This window comes from Anastrepha ludens, chromosome 3 (genome assembly GCF_028408465.1).
Source record: "Anastrepha ludens isolate Willacy chromosome 3, idAnaLude1.1, whole genome shotgun sequence".
In the NCBI taxonomy this organism is placed as follows: Eukaryota; Metazoa; Arthropoda; class Insecta; order Diptera; family Tephritidae; genus Anastrepha; species Anastrepha ludens.
The window spans coordinates 123,972,943-123,994,467 of NC_071499.1; the positions used below are offsets into that span (position 1 = coordinate 123,972,943).

The following is a 21,525-nucleotide window of genomic DNA, read 5'->3' on the forward strand; positions in this document are numbered from 1 at the left end:
ATTTGGAGTTTGTGGGAAAGCCTGCTTGCGGTTATGTGGGTTAGCCTGCTCGCGGTATGATAGGGGTGGTTTCTAGGGGTTAGGGCTGTGTGTGACTCGGTACCCAAAGGTTAGATAGTGTAGGGATGTGGTGAGTCAGCACACTTATGGTGTGAGACAAAATTTTAAGAAAAATAAGACTCAATTCAAGAAAATTAGTAATCGAATATATCATGTCTATGTTATCTTAATCGATTTTCAGGTGTAGGAAAATTTCGAAACATGAAAATTTCAAAATGCGATATCTCTGCGAAAAAAAATGATATTTGAGCAAACAAAACGCCATTTGAAAAAAGAAGGATTGTGTTTAAAGATGCCATCCTTTAATTTTGGTGAAAGAAAACATCTGCAATGCTACATAACCTCAAATATGGGCAAAAATGGGGTTTTTTGCACTTTTAGGTTAGGATATCTCGAAAACTCAAACTAATAAATTAATTTTAGTTATCAATCCGAATTTTGCATGGACAGAGAAGCAGATATTAGTTTAAATTATTTCGGATACTTTTCCTTGTAGACTAGTGTTATTGGAAGTCAGAAGATATCAAAATAGTCGTAAGGTAGACACATGCAAACCGATAGATTGCGATCGATGAGGTAAGTACTGAAAGGAGACACAAATATTCTGAATTCTCAGCATAGCGACTAGAAGCCGTTGGGCTTCATATTTTCTTCCTTAAAATACTCATTAGCCGCAGAGTGCTAGTCTTGGAATCAAAGGCGATAAATATTAAAAAAATTGTATTTTCCTTCGTTAAGATACTTCCTTAAGAGACTTTCTTAAGAGACTCATGAGTCGTAAAGTATTAGTGTGGGATCAAGAAGAAACAAATAAAAAATTGCTCAGCTTAGCGACTAGATATCAACGGCTTCATGCCTCCTTCCTTAAGAGACTTCCACGAATTCATCATGAATGAACCAGTTGACCAGGAAAATCACCAAACAAAGTTGTAAAGTTTCTGATTAAGTCTGAAACTCGCTTGTAGCTCACGCCCAGGTACATCAAGGAGCTGCACCTGGAAAAAATATCAAAAGTGTACAACCCAAGAACCCCAATACGCAACCCTATTTCCTCCTCTTTGGCAACCATACGCTCGCGCATCGCATGCCACAAGACGTTTATGCCACAAATCCACAGCAGCAGTTTGATGTTATTTCGCACTTTGCCCAGCACAATAAAAATAATAGCAGCAAAGATGAGCGTACAACAAAAGCAAACAGCAGCCACTGCGCCGTCGGTGGCAATAAATGCCTGTCGCACTGTACAATCGCTTAATGGCTCGCCTTGCTACATGAAAATATACTCAAGTGTTATCGATTAATGTCCACAAGCAGCAGCTACCGAAACACTGATGATGGCGAGGGGCTATCCTCACCATCACCGTCACCAACGCCACAACCAAGCGGTACGAATGTCGTTCGAATATGGCTGCTTTTGAAGTTATGCCGCCGCCGCCGCCGTTGTTGGCTGGGGTGGCTGTGTGCGGTCATTACGAATGCATACATTCAAGTGTGTGTGTGCGTCGCTGAAGGTGCTGCCACCTTTGGCCTGGCATTCAAGCTAGCTATCTCTTTAAACTATCTGCCTGACTTACTGCCTGCCTGCCTGCCTGGCTGCTCTGTGGTGTTTGTATCGTCGTGTATGCGGGCGCTAATGTCGCCGGTGCGGCAAACACCTTTATCAGCGCTTACTCACGCTCACTCAGCGGCATCGTCGATCGGCAGTCTCATGCAATCAGGCGATTGCCACCGTACGCTGAGAGTGTTGCAACCGCTGCCACTTTGGCTATCAGCATTGCTGCAACTCAGTAAGTGAGTATGGGCTGATAGCGCTGGAAGTGAAGATGGACACATGAAATGTGTGTGTGATGTAATACATTTATATGTGTGCGTGTATGTGTGTATTTAGTCAGTCTTTGGCAGCAGCACAATCTGCGACTTCCTTGGTGGTCAATGAGTTGGCTGTTCGTCTCGCGGGTAGTAGTACACATTTTGTATGATATTTACGTAAATTTATAGCTGAGTGAGAGTGGTGCAAAATTTATTCCGCACTTGTGGCGTGAATGGCATTTCCTATTATATATTTTTTCCTAGCATTATTATGAGTGGTTCGGCCACTAGACTTGTCCCTGTAAGAGTTTTTGTTGCTGAATTGAAACTGATTTAAATGCTTTAATGGCTATGGAATTTAGGCATGAAATGAAGAATTGACTTTTGAAATTTTTAAAGTTAAAAATTTCAGAAACTAAATTTGCGAAAATTGGAAGAAAAACTCGAAATTTTTAAATGAACTGGTGAATTCTGTGAAAATTTCTGAAAAATATAACAAAAATTAATATTTGAGCTGCAGAAAATAAATTTGCGTACTTGGAAAACAATTTTTCGATTTTCTAGCAAATTTTTAACAAATATTTTTCACAAATTTGATTGGTAGAAAATAAAACAAAGGAAAAAATAGATAATTCGAGGAAAAATACGCGGTAAATAAAATTTGGTAAAAATTCGATATTTTAAAAACTTGTAGCAAAAAAAAATTAAAAAATATTTTTCAGACATTTTATTGGTGGAAAATAAAAAAATAGGTAAAAATAGATAATAAAAATTGGAAAAAAATTCGCAATGCATGTGACAATTTATTCAAAAATTTTCAAAGTATTTTTCACCATTTTTATTGGTGGTAAAAAGTTGGAAAAAAATTCCACATGTTAAAATAAAGTTGCGAATTTTGAGAAAATTTCAAAAAAATATTAAAAACAATTTTATATTTTATCTGCAGAGAATAAATTTTCATGATTGAATAACCATTTTTTGATTTTTTAACAAACTGCATGTGAAAATTTTTTGAAAATTTTAAAAAGTATTCTTCCAATATTTTCTTGGTAGAAAAAAAAAAAATAATAATAATAACAATTGGAAAAAATTCGACATTTTTAAGTAAACTTGCGAACTCTGTAATAATTTTTCAAAAATATAAAAAAAGTTTAAATTTTATCTATAGAAAATAAATTTGCCAACTAGACCCATTTTTCGATTTTTTAACACATTCCAGTATATGTGAAAATTTATGGAAACATTTTTAAAGTATTTTTGAGTCATTTTATTGATAAAAATAAAAATTAAAAAAAATAGATAATAAAAATTGGAAAAAGAATTAAAAAAATAAAAATTGGAAGCAATTCGACATTTTCAAATGAACTTGTGAACCCTGTAATAATTTCTGAAAAATGTCGAAAATAAATTTGCGTACTTGCGTAAAATAAATTTCAAATATCTTTTTTAAGATTTTATTTATTGAATATAAATTTTCAGTTTTTGAAGTAATGAAATTATTTTTCGGCCAGTCAAAAATTCGGCAAATAAATAAAAACATGCAAAAATCGAATTAGTTGTATTTGCTTTTTATGTATTTTTTGTTTATTGTTGTTAACCCAGCCTTCCGTATATGGATAAAATAAAAGTATGAACATTTTTTGAAATTAATTTTTTTTTTGTAATAAAGCTCAGTGACATTAAGAATTTTCGTTAAAAAAATAAATCACATAAAATACTTTACTAAAGTGTGCTTTTTGCGAAAAAAAATATTTGTGTGATGTAATATTTTTTAAAATTTTTTTTTTATAATTTATTCATTTGTCGTAAACGCCTGTGAAAATTCAATGAAAAATCGAAAATATTTTTAAATAGTTTCATCTCAATTAACTTAAAAAACACAAAAAACCCATAAATATTTTCCGCTTTTGTAGATTGGAAAAAAAGCAAGCAAAAATAATTAAACAATACCAAAATTTGATTTAACTTCATTTCCGTCTTCACGCTTCACTTGTGCCCAGCAATTACAGCTAACAAACTATGGCAATGTAAATGATACTCCAATAATGCGCAGCCCTATCGAGCACTCTTACCGATGTGCGCGCATTCATGCACCTCCATGCCATGCCGTGCTGCAGTCGCTCAATGCATCAATATGCGCCTCAATGCAGAATTTTTGCAATTTTGCCTTCAAGTGTCGAAGCGCCGCTTCAATGCTTCCAGTCAAGCGCAAGCATGAGCCGCCTATTGATTGGCAATGGTGTGTACGCGCCTTGCCCCTACCGCTCGCATACCCAGCAGATTCATTATATTTACTCACCCCCTTGGCATGCCGCCCGCGTGGGTGCTTACCTTCCGCATTTTTTTCTACAACCGCAGCTCGCAGTTGGCTCGCGCTCGATTTACCTGATTTGTTGTTGGTTTTGTAAATTTGCAAATTTTACAAATGCAGCGATTTGTTGCAACATTTTATGGCTGCATGATTTTGTGTTGAGCGGCAATAACAACAAACATGGTGTAGCTAGTAGAACAATAAATGAGGCGAAAGCAAAGCAACAAAAACAAGGAGAAAAATAGCGAAATTGGATGCAAAGCTGCCATTTAAGGTGAAGGCGGTAACGTTGATATTAGTAGTCGTGTTAGTTGTTGTTGTGCTTGTAAGTGGCATTGTTGTTATTCGGTAGTCACCATAACTGTCAGCCAACCAACCAACCCACCAGTCAGCCAACCAAGTTGAACGAATTAAAATTGATGGCTCATTGGTTGTCTGTCCTTTTGGAGCGCTGCTATGCACAGCACTGTGTTTGTTATTGTTATTGCCGTTGTTGCAACACGCCTAATAGCAGCTACTAAATTTTGCATGCTGTGCATTTTTTGCAAATTTTTCCAACAATTCTAGTTTTGATTCGGTTTTATATCGTCCAACCTCCGCAGCCTCGTAGCTATATTACTTAGCTGTCGGCGGTGTTTTGGTGGCGCCGCCGGCCATCGCCAGTGAGCGCGCTCAGCCAATATTCATGTTGCAGGCGCGCATGCGCAACCACCAACTCAGCTGATACGTACAACATGCCTCATTAGTGACGCATATGCAAATGACCAAAAATACCACAAAAACAACCAATCACAAAAGCAAACAAGCAAACAAACAGACACACAGCCAAACAAATAAACGCGCAAACGAATGCTTAGTTGCATGTGGCATGAAGTAAAACTGTTAGAAATTGCCTGTGGCAGACAGTAGTTGCTTGTAACTATGGCATGCATAGTCGGCAGCCAGTAGCCGGCAGCTGTGGCAACTAAATACATTCAGTGAGTTGCTGCCACACGATTTGTTGTTCGGCCAAAGTGAATTTGAAAGGCAAATCGGCGCCGTTGCCATTTCCACTTAGCCAATGCAGCGGCTATGGCAACAAATTTTTCCGTGTTGCAACAAGCGCCAGTTAGCGTGGCAGGTCTGCAGCATGCGGGTGTTTGTGTGTGCCACAAACAGGAACAGCAAAGCACAGAAAACAATAAGAAATCGATATGTGCAGCAAAACGATTTGAGCCCGGGGAAGTGATTTTAAAAAGTTGGCGCAAAATTTAGAATTCACACAAAAACAGAAACAAAAAAAAAAAAAAAAAAAAAAAAAATTATAAAATTTTGAAGCTTTTAGTCATGGTGCGGCACTTTGTACAAACCCACGTGAAATTCTAAGCATTTCTGTCTATAGTTCTTGCCACTAAATTGAGTAGCCGGCCATAGACCAGTGGCGCTGGCTGGCAAACATCTCATAGAGCAGGTCATGGCGTTCCAAGAGGTACGTTAGGTTACGTTTAAAAATACAAAAAAAAAACAAAAAAAGTAAGAAGATAGAAAACTATTTTGTTTTTGGTAAATAAAAAAGAATATTAAGAAAAAAACTAAACAAATTAAAAAAAATAGAAAAACATATTACAAAATATAATTAAAAACATAAAAAAGTATAAACCAAAAATTTAAAAAAATTAGAATTAAAAAATGTATCCACCTCTTCTGCTTCTTTGTTGTCGTTTTCATTGGGGAAGGATTTTGACGAAGCCCAAACCCAGCGCTCAACCAGATTTCCTGGGATACTTCGCCTTCTCTCATTAGCTCCCTCTCAAACGGATGTTCGGGAGCCACGCAGAGGATATTCAAGTTGTAAGCAGTTTGGGCCGTATGAAGAAGAATCGTCCTGGCCACTACCAAGTGCATGGGAATAAGAGACTTTCCCCACGTGTGTGGACTTCTACATGTGGAACCATCGTCCAATGTACCCACCAGTTTAAAAAAATCTGTGCCTATTTTGCGTCAAGACAGTTAGTATTAAGGACCGTGGGGACCTCATACGAATGGCCACCTGTAGGAAGATGCCTCTTGCTGCTGCTGAGCTGCTAAAATACGGCTCGTTAATTTCTAACACCAGACATGTCCCCAAACTGTTTCATAAATCTGTTGAGAATTAATTGGCGCGCGTTTTAAGCTGGCTTCGAACGGCAAATGGTTTTTATGTAGAGATTTTTCATGGCAGAAATACACTCGGAGGTTTGTCATTACCTGCCGAGGGGCCACCGGAAATGCACGAAGATTGGAACCTACCCATTCCTGGCTACGGCGGCCGCCTTCTAGACTAGTTACCTCCTTAAAGAGATCAGAAAGGTTTAGCGACTTAGCTAGGGGATGGAAAATAAATGCTGTGATACCTGATACGGGCCTTAGGGCCACCGAGTGTTCTGTCTTAGCTAGGCAACACGGCTAACCTCTTCAAAGTTCTCTCACTCCGTAACGAATCCGCGTTGTTTAATAGATTTGTTGACATTTTCTCACTAACTTCTCTTTTTTTCACACTTTACAGTCGCTTTACGATTGCTTGAACGACGCAAATGCGTGCAAGTCGCCGTCACAACTCAATTGTCGCCTATTGTGATTTTTTTTTTCTTTTTTCAATTTCTTTTTTTTCAAATTTTTTTCCACTTTTTTTCCGCAGAGTTGTATTGTTGCTGACAATTTGGTCGCGTAATTGTGACAAATGACCGTTGCGAGGAGCCATAAATTTCACAAAGCGCTACTTCTCTAGCTGACCTGCCAACCAACCATACGACGACGACTCACTTACCGCCTTACCTATTAATCAGAAGTGGGTACCTACTAATGTGGCTGACAAGTTGCCTGACGCATGCAGCGCATATATGGAGCAGCAGTTGCTCGCTAACTAAACAAGCTCTGCAATTTCATTCTATTCCATTCCATTATTTTATGATTATTTTTATTTATTAGTTGAGAATGTTGTGCAGCAGAATACTTGTAACACGAGCCTTTGTTTGTGTGTGTGTTGGTTTTGGTTGTGCGGTACTTTTATGTACATACGGTTACTTACTCGTTCATAGCCACTTGTGTAGTACGCACTTACCCACTCCTACTGTACTTAGCACCAAGTGCGCACTCGTCAACGCAACGCGACGCACTGCCACCGTTGATACTTTGTCGGCGGTGCTGTACTTAAATGGGAGTGCATGTGTGTCCACATGCATTTTCACGTGTGTGTGTGCGTGTGTGTGAGTGTTTGTTTTGAGTGAACATAGCATGCGAATACTTGATTTGACAGCGCGTGTTATTTATTTTTATTTATCCTCTTTTCTAATTGATTATATTTTTCAAATATGGCATGCAAGAATTCCCGCACTTATTAAATGTTTAGTTTTGCTTTGGATTCGTAGAAGAAGAAGAATAAAGCGTAAGAATGACTTTTATATGCATATGTGTGTGTATAGGTAACGTCTGTCAGACTACTGCTAGAATTTCCTACACTTAGATGTAGAAATATGGAATTTAATAAACACCTACATACATACATACATACATATGCACATATATTAGTTTCTGTTTGAATGAGGATAGCATTGCGAGCGAAAATGCTGAAACTTGTTTTCCTGCGCCTTCGTTGAAGCGTTAACATTTCAAAATACTCATCTTTAAGCGTTCAAAGAAGAAGTTGGGGCTATTTTGTTTCCGGTTTTGACTTCAGTGTTCTAAAAGGCTTGTTGTTGTTGGTCTATATGGGAGCATAAAACATTCACCATAATTCACTTGAGGAATGCTGCTGCAGTAACAATTATTGACCGCATGCGCGCGCATCCCAGATGGGGTCGGGTTAGGAAAAGTTTGAAGGAAAGAAGCGGCGAGCCAAAATAAAACTTTAGTTTTTTTTTATATATTTGTTATAATTGTTTTTTTGTTTTTTATTTCTATGCGACTAAATGTCTTTATGCCTTTATTTGCCCACTGTGATTTGAATTTCAATAAATATTGTTTTAAAAACATAAAAATTTAAAAAAAATATTAAACTTAAAAAAAATTTGTCTTAAAATTTTTTTTATCAATTTTTTTAAACTTTTTATATATTGTATATACATTTTTTTTATTTGCTCCATTGTGACTTGAATTAAAAAAAATGTTTTAAAAATTTTAAAACTAAAAAAATTTAAATATTAAAAAATTAAAAAAAAAAATTTCTTCAAATTTTAGTTTTTTTATATATTTTTTATATAGTTGTTCTTATTTCTATGTCTTTATTTGCTCCATTGTGAGTTGAATTTAAAAATATTGTTTTAAAAATTTAGACATAAAAGAAATTTAAATGTGAAAAATTAAAAACGAAATTTGTCTTTAAATTTTAGTTCTTTTATATATTTTTTTTATATATTATATATATTTTTTTTTAAACTTTTTTAAATTTTTTAATTTCTATGTCTTTATTTGCTCCATTGTTATTGGAATTAAAAAAAAATTGCTTTAATAATATAATTTAAAAATAAAAACGTTTAAATTCTAAAAACTAAAGACTAAATTTGTTTTTGAATTTTCGTTCTTTTATATATATTTTTAAATCTTTTTCTTTCTATATCTTTATGACATGTATATAATTTTTTTTATTTCTGTTTTTATTGGCTCGATTGTGATTTGAATTTTAAAAATTAAAAAAAAATTTAACTTGAAAAATTAAAAAAAAGGTGTGCTGCAAATCTTACTATTTTTCATATATATTTTACATATAATATACAATATTTATTTTTTTTTCTAAGGTTTTATTTGCTCCATTGTGATTTGAATTAAAAAAATATGTTTAAAAATTAAAAAAATATATGTATATTACATTTGAAAAATTTATAAAACAATTTTTTTCTTAAATTTTTACTTTTCTTAATGTTTTTTTTAATTTTTTTTATATCTCTTTTATAGGTTTTTATTTCTGCGTCTTTATTTGCTCCATTGTTATTTAGATTAAAGAAAAAAAAAATAAATTTAAAAATTGTAGATCTGCTGATAGAGTGATTCATTTTGTGCCTACTTGAGTATAGTTTAGTTTAACGACATCGGTATTTCCAATTCTCCAAATTTCTGCTTTACTATCTCAACGTTTACCTTCAACCATCCCGCGCTTTTGACGAATCCAATCTCCTCACTGCGTCTCAACACTTTCTTAAACTATTTTGAAAAAGGTTAGCCAGGCATTAGCACAGGAGTTGCTGAATGCACTTTAGCTTTAACTGCTCTCTAAAGCTACTAAATAAATGATTTTGCGTACAATTGAGCCCACTATTAGCTCAGCGCCCACTTAGTATCCGTGAGAACCCGAACCGGCTGGTATTTTATGGTTGCATGCTTACTCTGGCTTGAGAAAGTTCCGCTTGTGGCTGTGCCGAATGTCAAGTCATAATCTTGAGAGATACGATTTTTAATTAAGTTTTAACTTTTATCAGGGAATGTGCAGGTTATATAGCTATTCAAGGTGAGAAATCCATTATTGAATTTGTGGTACACAAGCCTTATCTCTCTGCATATCAGAAGCCTAACTAACCTACCAACCAAGCAACCAACCAACTCAATTTACCTTTCACTATTTTTTATGTGCTTCATATCTTATCTACTTCGCTATTGCCTTCTGTTAATCCCAAAATTATACTCTTTACATAAATAGTCAACACAATTTTTATGCATAACACTTCATTATGGTCACCACAGACACATCAGTTTATTAACATCTTCTTTATTAAAATCGGTTTCTTCTTATTTTCTATTTCTCCGGTTTTATAATTATCGACTTCCATTATTATTGTTTTTCTTTTTTATATCTGTTGTTGTACTTTTTACTGTTTTCAGACCACCTTTGTCGCATCATCTAATTTATGCCTAGCACTTGCCTCCAAAGCTGCATATGTCTGTGTGTGTGTGTGTGTATGCTTGTGGTTCACCAATAGCATCAATCGCGCCAGCTACTAATTCGCTTCTGAACTAAGTTTACGACCGCATATGCGTCTTTTGTTTTTAAGTAATTTAAAATTCAAAATAGTTTTGATTTCAAAGCGGCATTTGTATAATTTTCCCACAAATTTGGTGCTTTGCAATTTACCTCACACCTCGAACGGAATGTTTGAATGAGCTGCGAGCTGCGTGTTTGGTTTTTGGCTTGATTATGAGACATATTTTTTCAGCAGAGCAGCAGAGGTTCAATAGTGGCCATGTGCAAACTTAACGGCGTATTCGGGTAGCTGGCAATAAGGTAGTCAGCTGTCGGTACAAAATAGTCAATAATCAGCAGTCAAAAGTTCAAAGCAGTCAGTTGCTCTTCTGGCCCTGCAGTGAATAAATTTGAAGGTCCGCATATTTTGTTAAATAAATATGCAGGGCTTTATAGCTTTGTAGCTGTTAGTATTAGAATTTGTGTTAATTGTAGCCGCCAGGTCTCCTCCCTTATCCAAAAACTCATCTTTGTCAAATTTATGATTTCATTGAATTCTATTGGCGAATTTTCCTTGCCTTTTAAGTTTATTAACTTCTTACGAGTGTTTAGAGGCAATCTAAAAGTTTTCTATGTCGGATTTTTATTAAATTGGAGTCATCGATTCCAGGAGCTCAGCGGGGATTTTTATATTAAGGCCGCCTTTCGACTCAGAATCAACGAACAACCCCACGTTGTTGCATCACCACAAAAGTGGAAAGGAAACCTTTTTACCCTCTTTAGCACGTAAATTGCGAACTTGAATTTCTTAAATGCCCAGCTCAAGCCGAAAGGAGCTTGAAAAAATCAGAGTCCGGCAAGGAAAGCGGCGAGTTTAGCTAAGCGCAATCGAGCAGCGTTTAGAGATCATTTAGATAAAGCAGCTCTACAGCGCGCACCATAGGACCAACAGGATTCCAATTGTGAAAGCAAAGAAGATGAGATGTCCGTTTATTCCGATTAGAATGACGTCTCCGCGCTTTGATTCGCTCCTGAGTATCTACTTGAAAGTACTACATTAAATCGTGTATAGAAAAATTTTGTCACCAAGGAAAATATTTTCTTCGGTGGTAGTCGGTGGTCATTCATAGGTAATCACAGTAGTCATAGGTAGTAACTGCAGTGACTTCCTCGGCCTCAGCAAAATTTTCCTCGGCCTCCGTTTTACAGAGAAGAGGTAGTCAAAAGTGTCATCAAAGATCACAAAAAGCCCTCTTTGGCTCTCCTCAATCACGAATCAGTTTAATTCTCAAACTCTCATAATTCTTGGTTATCTTCTAATCGATCCACCTGCTGCCATTATTCCGCTGCCATCTACTCATTCAGATGTGTGTCATGGTGAAATGAAACCCACTCACCGGGAGAAGAAGAGCGCCTGACAGGCCAAAGGAAACCTGAAAAAGAACTGTGGATCGCGAGACGTCACAACTCGGTTTAAGGTGGCAGCAGGTGAAGGCGTTATCCAGTAATCGGACTAGATGGTGCGTAGATGTTGGTGCTGGTGCCCCATGCCCGGCTAGGGATTCACAGAAACAATGATGATGATGAGTGGCGCGATAAAATGTCGTTTAGCTGGCTCTTCGCAGCCTCTTCTTCGATTCTGTAGACGAGGTCGGGATGCATAGCCGCAAAGTGTGCGATATGTGAGAAGTTTCCTTTATCTATTATCTTTCCCGGTATATTTTAGAGACACATTCAAGTTTTTTAAATTCGAACTAACCAGCTTAGTAGACGTGTAACCGCTGATGACACCATCGAATCGAACCAAGTATCCCCCCGTGTCTTCAACATCATCATCATTCGTAGAAATTGGCGACAATGAGTGCTGATAAAAGATGGTCAGTGTCAGTCTTAGGAGCAGTCCCCTCTATTAGCGCCAGATCACCCACTTCTATTGTTCCCTTTCCTTTCACTGGTGTTTCCCACTTTGTGAGGTATCTCGTCTCTGGTTGTGGTTAACAGTTTCACCGCTAGAGGGATCCAAGTTAGAAGATTGACAGTGCGAGTTGATATGCATCAGGTCCCAAGATCAGTGTTCAAGTAGCTCATTACCGCCCTTTATGAAACCAAACGGCCTTGCCTTAGATGTACGCAATTTCTGGCCGATCCTCATCTAATCGGACGATACTTGACCTCGTCTGCCCGCTTATAATCTTCAGCTAAATGCGCCTGCCGCTCTCACATTTAACCACTCGAAATTTTCCAAAACCGCATCGTCCATGACTTATAACATCACTGGCTGTTGACATTTGCAGTTGCAGGGCTTTTATATGACGAAAAATATTCGAACTCACTATTACTTGCAGAAGTAGAATAGAAGCAATCAATGCATCTTCCGGGAAAAGAGCTGCCGTGCTACTCAGTTCCAGGTATTATCCGGCCAATTATCCCACTTTCCTCGTGCAGAGGTGCCGATTGGTTTGCGTGCCGTCGCTTGACTTTGGCATGATTAGAAATTTCAGAATCCGTTTGTGGATTGTAAACAAATTATGCTTACAATGAGCTTATAAGCAAATAATTGCGGCTCATTTACGCATGTGCGCATGATGGAGTGGGAACTCCATTGGGACCGAATTTTTGTGCCGTTTACATGACTGTGTTGCAACATCATTGCGGTTGGCTAAACATCTGCGGCTCACTCTTCGCTTTCCTGTGCCTCGGCTGCCTTTTGTGCCTGTACTTCCTTTGTCTCTACTTCTGCCTCCACTTCCACCTCTGCATCTACCACTACTTGCCACCTCCATTTCTATTTCGCTCTCCATCTATGTCGCTGGCAGGATCTCCCCAACATTCCACTCACTACCAATGTCTTAATTAATACGCTGTAAATCTTATATTATCGCATTTATTGATTTGCAACATTTGCTGTTTTAATTCTTTGTGCCAAATTGCTGCGATCTAACCAAATATGCCACAGAACATGCAACAAGCATTTGGCGCATTCAAAGCATTTTCGTTACATAGCCAACATATGTTACGCTGCTCCATGATGGATATTTATTATTTGTATTATACTCGTGTTGTTGTTGTTTGTGTAATAGTTGACATAGTCACACGTAGTCGCGTAATTGTCATGCTTGCAACACGGTAATATTGACGATTTGCGGCGGCCGCATGAGCGTCACTGGTACTTTGCTTTATTGTTGTTTTTGTTGCTTTTATCTGCTTCTTCTTCTTCTTCTGCTGCTGCTTGCAGTAGCCACTTTTTGGTATTAAGCTTAACCCAAATCCATTAAATTGCCCCCAAGGTGCGCGACACTTGCCGCGCTCCATGCACGCACTACCTTGGCTACTCGCGATTGTACAGCATGTTGTCATTACAATAAATTACAGCGCCGCGGCGGCAACAACATCATCAACATCAGCCAGCGGCTTGCCCCACCGTCCCACTGCAGCTGCAGTTGCAGCGCTTAACAGTTACGCGCTACTTGACTGGCTGGCTGGCTGCTTGTTTGTTGTTGGCTGCTGTACATTTTGTGTTTGTGGCTGTTGTTGTTGCTACATTTGTTGTGCTTATTGTGGCCTTACCAAAAATGGTCAGAGGCGCACGCATTTTACTGCTGCGACCGCGCAACCTTTTCGCTTTAAAAATTTCTCCTGCTTCGCGCATTGTTGCAACACATCAACGGCTTGTCGCTGCCTCTTGAATGTTTCAACTTCATTTGGGGCGCGCAACAACATTTTTACAACGCATCGTACATGACTTTGTTGCAACGTAGCACGTCTTTTGCTGTTGTTTGCCTTTTTTCGTAGTTGTCTTTTTTGTCTGCTCTTTTGGCTTTGTTTTTGTTCTTTGCAACAACACAATTACGGCCAACGTGTTGATTACTTCATGTTCAATTGCCGCGTTTACCACATGGCGCGGCACAAAAAACAGCGCACAACCTTTCGGCCGATAGCGTATGCTTTGGCAGCGGCCGTTGGCTTGATGTTTGTGCCGCACATTTATCTGCATTGACGCGGCTACAAATGACACTAGCGCATCAGTGAATGCGCATCTACAAATCGATCACATCAGCGCGCTGGCTCCTTGTGGCATGTGAAGTTCAGCGGGGAGCGCGCGTGCGCGCGCTCTACATCATTGAGTGCCACATTTGTGCTTGCAGCTTATTGCCTGCTGTTGCAGCTAGTCGCAGTTCAGTTAGCTGGCTCTGCGGCGCCTTTTTAAATGCCTTTTTGTATTGTGCGTCTGCTGTGTTACTCCGTGCCGTGCGGTGAGTTATAGCATTGCAATGGCTTAGCGGTTTTATTTGTTGCAAATTCTTTCGATTTAATTGAACTATCCGTTGCAAATTGCTGCAACTCAGTCGCATTGTTCCGACAATTGTCATGCTCGTCTGCGCGGCGTAGTTGTTGTCTTCGCAGAATTGGCGTAGGCGCTTATGGTCGCAGCCAAATATGTGAGGTTGGCTAAGCCTCGCCGCCGCTAATAAATAGGTGCTCTTCAGCGTGTTTGATACCGCTTTGCGGCTCCATCTTTTTCGGTAGGTATGCACGGCAGATCAGAGTTATTCTAAGAAGATTATTCTACTCAGCTATTTTACCCATCCCGCCATCGCCTTTCGAACTAATTTAGTTTGTTTTTATGTCTTTAAGCGAATATTTAATGTTTGTTATTTTATGAAAGGTATTTAATAACTTTCTGTTGTGGGGTGAAGGCTGCCAAGGCACTGCTCGAGGTTCGCTATACGTATTGATTTCTGCTTACTTTTGATCAATGAAGTCACTCACTTATTTTAGTCACTTGAAATTGTAGGCTAACTCCTTTTCTGGCACTTATGGATTAAGTTCAGTTCTATTGGGCAAAATATTTTTTGGACGGTTGGATGACGTGGCAGTCGTGTAAAGTGTGGGCATTGGTTGCAAATCACGATACTTTTGTTATTGTGATTATTTCCATGATTTTATTTAATTTCACTTTGATCTTCCTCAGTTTTTTGCACAGTTTTATTCAATTTATAGTGACTAAGCCTTTTTAAAACCTCACTCACTTGCGACATCTTAAAACCCAGTTGACGAAGAAGATTTTTCGGCTTTCTCTGCTTCGTTTTCAACAGAGAGCCCAAAGACTCTCTTCAATTGTCAGAGCCATTGAGATTTGCAACACTGCAATGAAAGCGATCTACTGAATTTATTTTCGGTAGATACAAAAAAGTGGTGGAGGAGAAGCCACAATACTTGGAAGCTAATAGCCGAATTTCCAGAGTTATTGTTGTTGTTGTTGTTGTAGCAGCTTGAACATTCCTCATAAATATTTCTGGAAATCTGACAGTTTTTGGTCGGATATAAATCCGGGTTATTCCGGTAACGTATAACCGGCTGTCGTGGGAACGAGCTCCAAAGCCTACTGGACAAGTGTAATTTACATAAAATCGCAAGTCTGATCATTGCATTTCTAAGCTTTACACTCTTAAGTGCTCTTAGAAGAAAGGAAACTACCTGCGTCTATACAGATGCTTCACAAATCGATGGCAATACTAATGAGTTAGTGCGAACCGGTACGAAACTTCCTGTGCTGTTGTTTTTGCACCGCCCCATGAAATGTCGACATCTGCTAGTTCGCGCAACATCGACCTTCTCCAAGTTGTTTTTGGTGGACTGCGACCTCTGCCCCCTTGCGAGTTCCAGTCGTGTGCCATTCTCGTGATGCTATCTGGAGGTTTTCTCAACACGTGACCTATCCATCGTCACTTTCTGCATTTGATTTGCCTAAGGATGGAATAGAACTAGGAATACCTCGCGGATGGTAGAAGTCCACGTTTGTGGGGCAAGTCTTTGTTCGCCATTTACCTGGGAATTACCCAGAAGATTCGTTTGCGTACGCTTCAAGCAGCTTTCAACTTCTGAGCCTTACTCAAATGTCCTCCGGGTAGCTGTCGAACACGCGGTTGCGAGAAAGCGAACCGAGGCAGGAAGTCTGATTGCGTTCTAGATTTCGGATCCGCCATGTAAAACAAAAACCCCCACTTAAACCAAAAATAGCCCTTCGGATGAGAGTTCCCTACTTCGATGACAATCACCGGAGACAAACCTTTGCAAATTTCTTACATATTTACGGAAAACACTTTAGCGAACTTGACATTTAGTGTCAAAGCTCTATAATTTCATTTCACAATCGAATATGTGAGCTTTGGGCCGACTCAGCAAGCGCCGGTTAGATGGAGGTACGTGTTAAGCCCATTAGATGGCGGTACTCAGTTAAGCCAGTTTTGTGTAATATCCAAGTTTTGGTGTCCAAAAGACCAGTTTTTTTCAAAAAATATTTACTCGCTTCCCCCTACCTCAGTTTTCTGCTTGCTTGAATTGAATACTCAAGGGACATGGTAGCATTTTCAGGTAGTTAACACCGCATTTCTCTGAAGTTCATACAGATCTCTCTATCCGCCAACTGGAGTTTGAGCGTCGTGCCAGGGCAATCTTTTCATGTAGGCAGGATTGGAACGAGGGGAAAATCTGTGTCGAGGCTGGTACCTCTGTCTTTACTGACGGTTCCAAGATAGAATCGTGAGTCGGAGCAGGTTTTTTTTCTAAAACAGCCAATTTATATACAATATTTCTTTTAAACTACCGAATACCAAGCTTCTTCTGCTTCTCAAACCAAAAATTTTGCGATCCCGTAGGCACGCAGAATGCTGCGATCAAGGCAGTGATAACGCCATGGTGCAGAACCAAACTGGTGAACTCTTGTAATGAAAATGCAGATGAGATTGCCAGAAAGGGGTCGACTGAATTGGTGTCGGAGGTCCCCTACTCAGACATCGGCATCCTTTTGATTGTTGTTAGATGGGAAATGCTCGCCTTATTTCTCCGCAAACAGGCGCAGCACAGATGGAGTTCCATTTCTTCATGTGCTATTTCGAAAACTCGTTGGTCGCAGAAAGTCTTGGGAACTCAGCGCCATTCAATTTTCAAACTAGTAGCTGTGTTTGGACGATCAGGTTTACCATTTACCTCATTGCAGAAGCCGTAAAGTGGATCTTTCAGAGAAGAGTCTGTCAAGCACTTTCCCTGTAAATGTCCGGGATTGGCTGCTAGACGATTAAGGACAATGGGAGCTCCTTTCTTCGACAGCCTGTAGCAGTGCGCCAACTTAAATTCCAACACTCTCTCCATCAACAGCTCTGTTTAGCTGTAGTTATCTTCCCTTTGGAGGTCTCAAAATCGTTTCAAAACGGCGCTTGAGTGCTACTTGGGGAGGGCCAGACTGGTACTTTAACCATTGCACCGACCTCAGCTACCTTGAATACTCAAACAAAAAAATTCTCCCGCTAGCACAGCAGCTTTACAGACCACCCAAACTTAATGCGCGCATTATCTCCATCGGCCAGTGCCGCCGCTGATGGTGTTGTCGACGCATTTATTAGCTTTAATACCTTAATACAAAGAAATAATATATGCCAATAAATATGCCTGCCCGTATATAGCGCACCACACTCAATTTAGTCACACAGCCTCCTCGAATGCGGCGGGCACATAAAATATTGATTTGATTCGTTAATAGCTGTATCTTGCAGCTACGAGCGCTTCGAAAAGGTTGGCTGACAACAGCAAACGCAACGCATGAACGGCGAACCACTAAAGAATCGTTACTTTAATTGCTTTATGCCTATGAAATGAAACGAATCGAATGGGACAACAGGCGACAAACAAACGCATATATGTACCTGTGTAAGTATGTAGGTACTTATGTGTCTGCGGCTAGTGGCAGCGACCGGTGTAGTTGCTGCCTTTATGGTAGACTCTAAGTAAGCGCATAAATATGAGATTTGGCTGCCTGAATCCGTTTAGACGCTGTTGACTTGACTGTTGGTTGTTGGCTGATTATGACTTATAATGTTGTTGTTGTTGTAGGTAGTTGATTGTTGTTGTTGTAAGACCGCACAGCGTGCACGACAATTTTACAACGCTTATATCAATCGACTACTCCTGTCGACGCGCCACCGCGTTCGTTCCCCACCACTGCTGTGGCCTGAGTTGCCATGAAGCGATCAGACAATTCCCAAAAGCGACAAGTAAAAATTCATAATCAAAAACACTTTTATATACATATATTTTTCAAGCTCATTGGGGTTTCGCTGTTTTTAATTACCATAATTTTTTCTGTCCGTCGAGATGGTCAGACAAACCAGCAGCAAAAATAAAAAAAAAAAAAACAAAATGGGAAAACAAAAAACCGAAAAAAAAAAAAAATAAAAAAGTACTTAACACAACTTCGACATTTTAGTCACAGGCGTTGGGATTTAAAAAGCGCCGCATTCATGCTGTAGACAGTCGATAAAAAAAACAACAACAACACTTGACAGAAAAACCGAAAAAAAACAGTACAAAAACACTCAATGCAACAACTACAAGTAGCTTAGCAAAAACTACAAAAAAAAACATGCAATTGATTTTATAAATTTATAGCCTCGCCTAGTCAACTTAAAGTTATGCGCCAGCTTCCTCAGCCATGCAACGAACCAATGAACCAGCCAGCCAGCCAACCAACCACGCCACAGACTTGCCTGCACGCCTGTCTATCTATGCCTGTCCTTTCTATACCTTCTTAGCGCGCATACGTTTCTGCATTCATGACTCTCGCCACATCAACGTCACCACCCATTCACTTTTAGTTTTATTCATTTTTTGTTGTTGTGTTGTGTTTTTTTTCATTTTTTTTGCCTTTGCCAGTCAGTTGATCACTTTATTCGTCGTGGCGGCGAGTCACGTAACGCCATACAGCCAACAACGCCATTGTAGCGCTAGAGTGGTTCATATATGTAAGAAAGCAACAATAACAACAGCAAAAAAGTAACAATTGCAAGCTTACACCACGAACCATGGACCCCACACGCGCGTTTGCCACCACACTGTGCCGGCACGCTGCACTAGTACTAGCATTTAGCAGCTTAGGCCACACCGGGCGTCTTAGGCACTTGGACGCCTCATGGCTTGTTGGCTGACTGGCTGGTTTGCTGCTTCTTTGCTGAATTGGCAAAGCCTTGGTTAAGGCGTACGCGTGCGTGTGTGTGATGATCTAGCACGCCATTGTTACGACGCGTCAGTGGTAGCGTCACTGGCATTATCACAGCGCGCGAAAGACGACGCCACGCCATTCTTACCTACGCCGGGTGGCGTTTAATGTCTTTGGCATTTTTTTACAGGCTGCGCAGACCCACAAGTGTGGGCCGAGCGCCTTTCTGTTGGTCATAGTGTGCGCCATTTTGTTGCATGCCTGCATCACAGTAGTCACTAAACTATCGATTGATGGCGCTAAGCCTTTTATGGTTGAGGCTTTCGAGCTCACCAACTCTAAAAATTTTCTGCTTCATATGAGAATTACCCTTCTGTGGTTTGCTAGCTCTTGTCGCTTCTGATTGTATAGATTTTAGGAAAGCAACTTATTTTTCCATAATTTTGTTGGCTTGTTTTCTATAAACTATTACTTAAGGTCTCTAGTTGCATTCGGGTTTCTGCTTTTGGCTAGATCTCTGTATCTCTGATGCAGGGCTGTTCCAAATGGTTGTTATTGTTTTTGAAATAGTAGCTGGGAATTCAGCTCAAGTGGCGGTTTTCGCGCTGTCTTTAGTGAGCCATATCTCAAGACATATACATCGGATCGAGTTCTACTGCACGACGTTTAAAGATTATATTACACTACAAAAAACTTCCACCACAGAAGGAATTAAAGATTAATTACGCTACAAAAAAGTCCTGCTTGGACTTCATGGAGCCAGTTGGGTGTTGCAGCATTGCAAAATAAAGATAAAATAATGGAGAATTTTTCAGTACTACTACGACCAAAGTGAATTGTCAGAGCAGGAGGACACAAAAATGTGTGCTATTTATGGACTTGTCTTGCTTCCATGAGATGCACTCTATTAGGCGAATAATCAAAAATCTCTATGAAATCATATAACTTATCGCGCCACATTAGTGGGTTTTCCATTGGTAAAAGAATTGAATACTAGTCAGAAAATTTTCTGGACCGATTTGCACAAAAATAGTTTGAAAGACGCCCAATTCTAAATGCTGCAGGAGTTGACATCGCAAAAGCTTTGGGACCGTTTCTGCACCGACCTGCAAATTCTCTACCGAAACGGAGCAAAGTCGACCAATTTTTGAAGCGGATAGTAGCTGGTGATAAAAAATAGCTACATACGAGGATAACCGTCGAAAAAGGTTGTGATTAAATTGCAGTGAGCTGGTCCAAACGTTCGCCAAACTCGGACTCAAGTCGGCGATTTGCCAAAAGAGGCCATTAATAACGAATCGGGAGAGTATTGTGTTCCATTACGTTAACAGCAGGCCGCACACATTTCTAACGATACACTTGAAGTTCAGAGAGTCCACTATAATCCCGAAATATCTGTTGATACTAAGCGACACAGATCTGTTGATACTAAGCGACTATCACCTTTTCAAGTATTTGCAAAACTTTCGAGCGGTCTATGAAAAAGAGTTAGACGTTCCTTTTATCAGTAGTGACTAGGATTTTTTTAATTGCAGAATAGAATGCAATTGCCTTAAAAATTTACAAAATATATTGAACAAAGTGGCATATAATTTAAACTAAATTGGATAACACGAGCCGAGAAAACGATGCTCGAATATTTTACCAAAAATCAGAGCATATTTTTCAAAAGGCTTTTGAATCTCCCCTATTCTCCAGACTAGGCTCCCTCCGATACCTCAAATTACTATTTTTCGCCCAATTTGAAGAGTTTATTCAAACGAGGAGATTATAGCAGGAACGAGTGGCTATTTTTTAGACTTTCCTATTATTTGGAAGCGATTAAGAAATTAGAACTGCGTTGAGGGAAGCGTAGATGCCTAAAAGGATGCTAAGTCGAAAAATAAAAAAGATTTACCCCAAACAATTCAGCAGCTTTTATTTTTGTATGAACTCTTCAAACGACCCTCGTATCTTTGCCATTCCATTTTCAGCTCGTGTAATTCCTTCGCCACCGTGACCGCTTTATCTATTCACGACGATGCAATTTTGTGTCTCACATGGCGTTCACAATATTCCCATGCCCAGCCAAGCCGTGTTTATTTTTTTTATACATAAAAAAATCAAAAAATAAAACAACAAAAATGAATATATGAAACCACACACTACAAATATTGAATGTTGTCATTTATGCTTCATCAATACGAAACAATTCTTTATTGCATGTAATTTTTATCAGCCACTTAATCGCACATTCATTAAGCGCTACACGAAGTTTAGTGAGTTGCTTGCGAAGATGTCGCTGCTGCTGGGCTGCGCTGCACTGCTCCACATGAAGATCGCGGCGCGCTTGGTAGCATTTAAAAGGTTGTGTGCGAACACCAAACAACATAGAAGAACAAGAGCTCGAACGTGTAGCAACACAGCCACAAATGCCAATGCGACTAGTGTGGCAACAGAAAAATA

At 39.2% G+C, this 21,525-nt stretch overlaps 2 protein-coding genes across 6 annotated transcripts in view; both read left to right on the forward strand.

The window, feature by feature from the left end:
* The window catches only part of LOC128858999 (T-box transcription factor TBX3-like), a 100,235-nt gene extending 93,307 nt beyond the window's left edge, over positions 1-6,928 (forward strand). Inside the window, exon 3 of one of the 2 annotated variants that reach the window (XM_054095650.1) lies at positions 6,837-6,928. In XM_054095650.1, coding sequence (XP_053951625.1) covers positions 6,837-6,869 — 33 coding nt within the window. In that variant the 3' untranslated portion in view covers positions 6,870-6,928. The remainder of the gene's footprint in view (positions 1-6,836) is intronic. The other variant, XM_054095651.1, reaches the window with a different exon arrangement.
* The window catches only part of LOC128858998 (optomotor-blind protein), a 72,593-nt gene that overhangs the window by 8,770 nt on the left and 42,298 nt on the right, over positions 1-21,525 (forward strand). For 3 of the 4 annotated variants that reach the window (XM_054095646.1, XM_054095649.1, XM_054095648.1), the window contains exon 1: positions 6,922-6,986. The exons of the other annotated variant lie outside the window; for it this stretch is intronic. The gene's annotated coding sequence lies outside the window, so the exon portion shown is untranslated. Of the gene's footprint in view, positions 1-6,921; positions 6,987-21,525 lie in introns of those variants that run through there. 4 annotated transcript variants of the gene reach the window in all.